The 9,422-nt window shown below is 38.8% G+C and overlaps 1 protein-coding gene across 2 annotated transcripts in view; it reads left to right on the forward strand.

The window, feature by feature from the left end:
* The window catches only part of POLA1 (DNA polymerase alpha 1, catalytic subunit), a 217,588-nt gene that overhangs the window by 123,658 nt on the left and 84,508 nt on the right, over positions 1–9,422 (forward strand). For both annotated transcript variants that reach the window (XM_044441804.1, XM_044441805.1), the window contains exon 35: positions 9,420–9,422. This exon is cut by the window's right edge and continues 114 nt beyond it. In XM_044441804.1, coding sequence (XP_044297739.1) covers positions 9,420–9,422 — 3 coding nt within the window. The remainder of the gene's footprint in view (positions 1–9,419) is intronic.

Here is a 9,422-nt window from a genome sequence, read left to right on the forward strand (position 1 = left end):
CCCAAGTCTCAGTCATCTTTGAATTTCTTGGCTGCAGTCTTCCTTTGAATTGGTGACTGAGCTGAGGTATGTGAAATCTTTCACAATTTTGATTTATTCATCATAAATAAATCTGTTAATAATTCTGTGGACATAATTTTTGATTTCTTAATATTCAGGTTGTACTTCTTCTTTCACTTATCAGTCACTGTTGCTTTCTGGCTGTAGTATGGTATCATTAGCATATCTTAAATTCGTGATGTTCCTTCCTCTAATTTTTACCCCTTCCTCTGATTCTAATCCAGTTTTCCTTATGATATGTTCTGTGTATGGTTTGAACAGATAGGAAGATAAAATATATCATTGTCTGACAGCTTTGCCTATGGAAACAATTCTGTTTCTCCATATTCTGTCCTAATAGTACCTTCTTGTCCATGATACGGATTAATCATCAGGACAATCAAGTGCTGAGGCACACCCATGGCTTTCAGGACCATCCATAGATTCTTGTGATCCACTCAGTCAAAGGCTTTGCTGTGGTCTCTATATACCTTTGGTGCACTCCAGTAAGAAATGTATATTTGCAATATGACCTCTAGTGTCTCTTGCTTTTCAGAGTCTGGCTTGAATGTCCAGCATTTCTCGCTTCATAGTATAGAATAGGCTAGTATTCTTTGTTTATGATATTAATAAAAGGATGTTATGATGACTCATGCCTGGATTACTGGAAGCTAGGTCAGTACAGTGACAAAGAACATGTGCCATGGCATCCAATGGGTGAATTAAACCATACGTAGAAAGTAACCATAATATGAACACACATTTTGAGAGTAGATAAACATATGAAAAAGGTCTCTCTCTTGCCTTCCTTTTTCCCTCCAGGAGACTTAGGGAAGACAGTCTTTTTATTAGAGCTTATCAGGTTACAAAACAGCATAAACAAAGCAGATTTCTCTTTGAGATGTGGGAGAAGCATCTACCAATGTGAAGAGTTGAATCCAAACTGAAACATCCCTCCTTCCCTTCTGTCAGAAAAGATTCTAACTCCCATTCAAGGGTAACTCCTGCTGCTTGACAAGAAGATAGCAGGAACATTGAAGACTTCCCAACTGGTCCTCTTATTTCGCATCTAGCTTCCTTACACAGTCAAGAAACTCTTCCTCAATTTCCTCCCTTCCCTATTCTGAAATGTCATCTTTCTTTCCCAAGGCAGGGTGGTTCTCACACTCTGCCTGACAATATTCACCAGGTAACTTTGAAACTTGCCAAATCATCTCCTATACCATCTCCTCAGAATCAGATGAATCTATCTGAGCAGACTATAATGTACAATAGCTGGGCCCCTGTTTATAGTAAGTTGGAGAAAACCTGACATCATGTAGCAAAAGAAGTAAAAAAATAAATGGAGTTTAAAATCAGTGGTTGGTAAATCAGCTCAAGCCAAGAGTAAGTTAAGATGGGAGTTGTGGGTGAAAGAATCTGGAATGCCGGAAGTTGCCTACTAGCTTTAAATACTGTAATAAATGCAGGTAAAAACATACGTGAATCATATGTAACTTAGTGTAGATTTGAATATGTTCCTAATGTTTCAAAACACACGTATGGATTTATTTTCAAAAATATGGATGCATATGGAATAGTGAAGCTAAGACCATGAGAGCCATGCTTAATCAGACGTAGGATCTATCTATCTAGTCCAGCATTCTTCTCACATACCGAGCTTTCAGCTCCCTTCTGGAAAGGCTGCAAATGCGAGTGCAATTGCATAATCCCACTGATGTTTCCCACCAGCTGGTATGTATAAGCATATTTCTTCTGATGCTGAAGCTAATTTATAAACATCATGATCAGTAGCCATTGGTAGCATTTCCTCCTCTAAAGGTAAGGTAAAGGTTTCCCCATGTTATTAAGTCTAGTCATGTTCAATTCTAGGGGCCTGTGCTCATTTCCATTTCTTAGCCAAGAGACTCAACCTTTGCCCACAGACAGTTTCCGTGGTCATGTGGCTAGCATGACTTAACACTGAGGTGCATGGAAGGCTGTTATTTTCCCACTGCAAAGGTACCTGTGTATATACTCGTATTTGCATGCTTTTGAACTGCTAGGTTGGCAGGAGCTGGAACCAAGCAACAGATCACCCTGTTGCGTAGATTCGAACTGCCGACCTTTCAATCAACAAGCCCAGCATTTTAAACCACTGTACCACCTGCATCCTTCTCTAATGCCATCCAAATTGATAGCTAATTTTATTTATTAAATTTGTATAAAAGCTGTCTGTTAGCATTATGCTCTCTGGGCAGCTGTTACAATAAAAATAAACCACTGTATCTTGTTGTAGCAAATTCCATAGTTTGAGTATACACTGTGAAGAAGTGCCTCTTTTGATCTGTCCTTTCAGCTTCATGGAATGTTTTCCCTTGCCTTTATTTCCTAAGCTAAACAATCCAAATTATTATAACAATATTACTGATGCAGGGTGATCTGGTAAACACAGTTCACTTAGACCTTCAAAAGGGTTTTGTCAAAGCCCTTAACCAGGGAATTCTGAGCACAAACTTAAAGGGCAAGGTCCTCTTATAGATCAGTAACTGGCTAAAGAACAAAATAGAGACTGGGAATGAATGGAGAATTTCCCCAGTGGAGACATGAAGACAGTGGGGTCCCACAGGGATTTGTATTGGGACCAATGATTTTCAATGTATTCATAAATAAGCTGGAAGTAGGAGTGAGCAGGAAAATAGCCTAGTTGGCTGATGACACCAAATAGGTTAGTGCAGTTAAAACAGAAAGAGACTGTGTATAGCTTCAGAATCACTTCATGTATGAGCTGATGAAATCTGAACTAGCAGTAACTGAGCAAGAAAGGTCTTGTGGTGCACAGTCCAGTGAAAATATCATCCCATTAAAAAAAGAAAACTCCATGCTAGACATAATTAGGAATGGCATTGAATATGAAACTGCCAGCTCATAATCCCCCTGATTCAAATTTATGGTGCAACCACACTTAGAATACTCCATAGAGTTCTAGTCACGACAGCGTAAAAGGATATTGTAGAGTTGGAAAATGTGTCGAAAGGGGCAACTAGAATGATCAAAGGTTGGAGCAGCTCCCCATGATGAAAAATTAGTTCTGTTTAGAAAAAGGGTGAGTAAGGGAGACCTGACGGAGGTATATAAAATTATTAATGGCATGGAGAAAGTGAATGCATAGATACTGTTCTCCTTTTTCTCTAGCACTAGAACCCAGAGTCATCCCATGAAGCTGACTCGTGTGACAGATAAAAGGAATTACTTTTTCACATAGCACACAGTTAAACTGTGGAATTTATTTCAACAAGATGATGGCTACCAATTTGGAGGCTTATAAAAGGATGTTGGGCAGATTCATGTGCTGTAAGCCATAAATGGCCTCTTGTCCTGATGGCTATACACTACCACCAATATCAGAGGCAGTATGCCGATGTGCTCTCGTCACTGAAAAACATGGACAAAAGGATGCTCTTGCACTCAAGTCCTGTATGTGAATTTCTGTGGCCTACTGTCTGAATGGAATGACGGATTAGCTAGACCTTTGGTTGTTATGTTTATAGGGAATCAATTTAATTGCTTCCTTTCTTCCCTGGTGTAAAGAGGGCAGAACTACATCACAGTCTGTTCAGATAGATTTGTCTGAATTTGAGGAGTAGGTGTAAGCAGATGACTTGGCAGTTTTAAGATTTCATTAAGTATGTAAGAACTTGACTGCCTTGGAAAATAAGGAAGACATTGCAGAGTTGAGTGAGGCAGAAGAGAAGGAATTTGTTTGCCCACTCAGGAGGACCAATTGCAAGGGTCTGCTATTCCTGCCATCTAGACCTCAGTCAGCAGAGGCCACCCTGAGCGCAGACTCAATCTTTTCTGAAAGGGAGTGAAGAAGGGAAAGTTTCAGTTAAGATCCAACTCTTTACATGGGCAGATGCTTCTCCCATTTTACAAAAAGAATGTTAATTTGATTTATCCTATTCTAACATATTAAATTTTAATAAAAGGACTATGCTTATAAATTTGCATCTGATTCAGATAAAAAGGAATGGCGGGAGGAAGAGATCTGTTCACAACATCCTCTTCTAACTCTACAATATCCGATTGATTGATTGATTGATTGCATTTATATACCACCCCAGTAGCCCAGAGGGCTCTCTGGGTGGTTTACAAACATTAAAACCCCACCAATCCTAAACAAATAAATAAATTGGCTACAACTTTGAGGCATGTTATGTACCATAGGTTTATATAATGGCAGTATAACATTGGCAGTTGTATTTTATATTCTTGTGTAATTATGCTGAAGATGGAATTTCACAGCCACACACTGATTGGAATTCCAAGACACACAGCAATCCATAGTGGGTAACTAGTTGTGGCTGTTGTGTTGCACAAACCTGGGCTGCTTTATCACAGGGTGGCTTATTCATGGGCTGTTGCCATCCTGTAGCCATGGTTTGTTATATGGATTGTTGTTCCTGTGATGAGTTGCCATGTTGTCTGAACCTAGGTTACTGACCCCAATGTGAGTATGTGGAACTGGTAAGCAGACCACTGGGCACAAGCAACCAAGCTTGCCCAGGCCACCACCAGTGACAGCCACCAGAACAGTGCCCAAGTTGGGGATTCAGTTACTCAATGGGGATAGCAAAATGAAAAAGGATGACAAAAGGCAGAATTTGTCACCCAATTCCTACTTTGGCTCCTTCTTTTCCCAGAAGATCTATAACCATTTTGATGAAGGGGAAGTACACGCTGAAAGAACAAGATGGAAGTTCAGGATTGACTGGCAAATGGTCAAGGATCATCCAATTGGGTTGAATGAGCTGAATCTCCAGGGCCTAATGAACTCCATCCTAGAGTCATAACGGAGCTCGTGGAAGAAGTCTCAGAGCCACTGTCTGTTGTCTTTGAGAAACCATGGATAATAGGGGAAGTGCCCGATGAGTGGAAAAGGGTTAAAGTTGTGTCCAACTTCAAGAAAGAAAACAAAAAAGAACCTGGGAACTACAGACCAGTCTTACATCAATCCCTGGAAAAACTCGAGCAGATTATAAAGTAGCCAGTCTGCAAACATCTTGAGAACAATGCAGTGATTACTAGAAAACAACATGGATTCAGGATGAACTTGATAGTTTGGGGCTAAAAACAACCACGTGAGAAGGATCCTGGAATTGTTGTAGATCACAAGGTATATATGAGTCAACAGTGTGATGTGGCTGCAAAACAGGCAAATGCTATTAGGCTGCATTAATAGAAATATCACTTCCAAATTACATGAAGTACTAGTTCCCTTCTACTCAGCACTGGTTAAGCTTCATATGACCTGTGACCTGTTCTGAGCACAACAGTTTAAGAAAGATGCATACAGACTGGAAGGAGTTCAGGGGAAAGCAACAAGAATGATCTTGGGAACTGGAAACAAAGTCCTGTGAGGAGAGATTGAAAGAACTTGACATGTTTAACATTGAGAAGAGAAGACTGGGGGGAGAGGAGAGATATGATAGCAGTCTCCAAGTACTTGAAAGATTGTCACAGAGAGGAGGAACAGGTCTCTTCTCAATCATTCCAGGATATAGAATAATGGGCTCAAGTTACAGGTAGCCAGATTCTGACTAAATATCAGGAAAAATATCCCGATGCAACGATGGAACCTAGGGAGGTTTTGGACTCTCCCATACTAGAGGATTCAAGATATAACTGGACAGTCATCTGAGAGGAATGGTTTTACTTGGAATCCTGCATTAAGCAGCGGGTTGGACCCAAAGGTCCTCCGACCCCTTCCATGATTCTAAGTGGTATGATGGAGTGACAGTCACTAACTTGGTGTTCTCCAAACTATTTATAAGTTCTTTTGTGCTCATCATGTTTCCTCCCTCCCTAGAGATTACTTTTTGGGATTTCTGAAGTGGAATTCCTTCCAAAATGCCCAAGCAGCATATTGGAGGAACCATCATTAGTTCACCACTTGTTTTTAAAACAGGGCAGGTATAAGAAATTTGCACAAATATTTTTAAAAATTTTTTTAGTTGGTCTTGTGTAAGTGCAGAGGTGTGAATCCCCAGGAATCTGCAAAGGGAAGCCTCACACTAGGAGGTATCCTAGCGGGTACTAACTATAGACATTGACTTTAGAGAGTTTGCAAGTAGTTCATTTAATGTTACATTTTCTTGAGAAAAGGTCAGATGTGAAGGGGGAAAGTAAAGCCACAAGAAATCTTTGCTTGTGAAAAGTTGGCAGAGACTTTCCCCTTTGAGTGAGAGTCTCAGAATTTTTAAAGCTCCCCATAGTTCCATACCCCTGTTTTCACCCTTTCTCACAATTCTTGGGAAAGGGAAGGTTAATTGCATCCCATTTTCACTAACATTTACTTTTGACACAGTATTCTAAAAGTATTCTTTAAGTAACTATGCTGCTTCTTTTCCAACAGGATTTTTATAACATTTTATCTTTAATCAAGTTTTCTACTCTTTTACCTGGAAGATATATTGAACTAACCAGTGAATAATTTCCCAGATATCCTCTGGATCCTTTTTTTAGAAAACAGCATTACATTTGCCATTCTCAAATTCCTTGATAGAAAGACTGGTCTTAGGATCATACTTACATATTCCTATAAGAAGATCAGCAGTTTCACATTTAAATTCTTTTAAGAACTCTGGACGCAATGATTTGTTTGTTTTCAATTTGTCAATGATGGCTAGAATTGCATCTTTTGTCAACCGTGTTCGTCTTAGTTCCTTAGACTCCCTCCCCACAAACATCCAATAAGGCACTGTATTTTTCCTACATCTTCTGCAGTTGGGGATTGATTTTAAAAAGTTAACCTTCTCTGCACTCTCTTTATCCTCCTTTAGTACTCTTTTAACTGTGTTGGCATTGAACAGGCCAACTGGTTTCATGCTTCTGCTGTATTTAGAGAATTCTCTCTGGTTTTTCTTGTTATATGTGATACACTCCTTGAAATACATTTTTGCATCACTTAATTGTGTGCTTCCATTTCTGTTGTGAAAATCTGTGTCCCTTTTTAGTTCTCTTCATCTGGGCAAGCACTGGTATACCTTTTAGACTTCCATAAATTGTGGTGTTCATTCTTGCTGAGTTCCTGTTACTGTGGTTTTGAGTAACCTCCAAACAGTTTGTGTAAATCAAACCATCATGATTTTCCCATTCAACTTCCTTTTCTACCTCATTTTAGAGAAGTGTCCTCTTTTGAAGGCAAATGTGTGTGCTTGCACTTCCTTGGCAATTTTCCATTTAGATATAAATCAGGTTTGTAGTCATGGTTTCCACATGGTGCAATAACACATTCCTCAAATTAAATTCTGGGCATTTAAGATGACAATAATATGGATTATCAAATCTATGCATGCATAGTAGTATTCTGATGTCTGACCTCTGTCTCATACTCTGTCTCAATCAATTGGATACTAAGTACAGATACTCATAATAAATATCAAATTGTATCTTTCAGCAAAGAACATAAAAAATGCTTTATTGTATCAAACCAAATGCCAATCTGATTGAATGTTCTTTTCCTAAAATGGTCAACCAGATGTCTATGAAAGCCCACAAGGAGCACATAAGTGCAGTACACCTTACTTGTGTTCTTTAGCAATTGACATTCAAAGGCATGTTGTCTCTGGAACTGGAGGTAAAATATAGCCACTGTGACACATAGTCACAGCCTCATCCTCTATGAATTTTTGAAATCCTCCATGTTGGTGGCCAGCTACATAATGTGAGACTTAATTCCTTAAATTGTGACCTTGACAGATGGACTTAGAGGAGAATATTCCCAATCTGTTCTCAATTGGGTTGCTTCTGTACTAGGGCCAGAAGGAACCTTTCTGTCCATAGACAGTGATATTATTACTTTGGGCTAGGAGTATATCTTTAGAGAAGGTACATAGTTTGTTTGAGATTATTTTTTATTAAATATTTCCCCTGATCTTTGTGCTTGTCACACTTTAATCTAGATAATGAAGACAATATGTTAGAATTGTTTTAGTTTCATGGATACTTTCTCAGTACAGGGAGTAGATGACATTAATGCATATGGCATTCAGATGCCTTTGATACTGACTGGATATGTTTGTGTGTGAATGTGTATGCAGAAAATTGGACTGAGAAGTTATTCCTCTTGGCAAGGAAGGAAGATGACGTCTGCTGATTCCCCATCTCCCTGCAGTCCCTTGTGCCCTCCAAAACAATGTTCCACTGGACTGGTGTGGAGGGACTCTTAAAACAGTGTGAACCATGGCTCTGTGGATTGTAGGGGTGGCATCTCCAGGCTACCTCCCATTTTCCTAGCATGATCCCTCAATTGTGTCAAAAGCCTTCCATGTATAAAAGAAATTCTTTCATCTATAGACAGTGAAGTCTGGCTCCATCCCAGTGTGTAAACTGAAAACACCACCTTATAGTTAATGCCTTGTGTGAATTAGTGGTACCTGAAGTCTTGATAGAGATGGCAATGCTTCTGAAGAGGCCCACCCTAGACCCAAGGATTTGTGACAGCTATCGCCCAGTTTTGAATAAGCCATTTTTACCAAACATAATTAAGAAGATTGCTGGTGAGGTAACAGCAGGCTTTCTTGAGTGCAATATATTTTGCAGACTCATTCCAGGTTAAATTCAGGGCTAGTTTTGGAACTGAATTTGCCTTGGTCATCCAGTTGGATTTACAGAGAAAGAATTGGAATGTTATCTTACTGCATTTCCTCTGTCTCTCTGCCTCTTTTGGTACTATCAACTATGGTACTATCCCCTTAAATCATTTTTATAGGATGGAACCCTCTCAAATATTTTTGTTGGTTGCCATTAGGGAAGTCCCCACAAGTTTGACAGACAACTTTTAAAACCATCTCTTCATGCAGGCCTTCCCCTGAAGTGTGTCCCAGCCAGTTATTGTCTGCAGTACACAGCAAATTACATAGTTTAATTGCTGATTAGTAGTAGTTACTATAGCAGTTATTAGTAGTAGTAGTAGTAATTAGAAGTTATTATTGTCTGGTTCTGTTGCAGTGTTTTATTCTTGCATTTTGGCGACAATGATATTGCATGTTCTTTGCTTTGATATATCTGTGGCAAGGGGCATATACATTTTTGAACCAAATAGGTAAAAAAATTATCTTAAGTAATTACAAGCAAGAAAACAAATAGATTTCATTTAAAATAATCTATGCACACATGTACAGTATTTATACAGTGAACATATGTATATGATATACATACAAATGCTGTTGATTATCTTTTGCATTTTGTATCTTTGCACTTTTTTGTGCAAGGAAATATATCTTACTATAATAAAACTGCTGTATAATAGATTATGTACCAAGTAATATAATGCTCAGTTTGGCTGGAAAAATGTTTGATTAATTCTATTTTTAATATTTTTAAAATTTCCTTCTCAGGGT

Source organism: Varanus komodoensis, unplaced genomic scaffold (assembly GCF_004798865.1).
Source record: "Varanus komodoensis strain SLA01 unplaced genomic scaffold, ASM479886v1 scaffold4, whole genome shotgun sequence".
Lineage (NCBI taxonomy): Eukaryota > Metazoa > Chordata > Lepidosauria > Squamata > Varanidae > Varanus > Varanus komodoensis.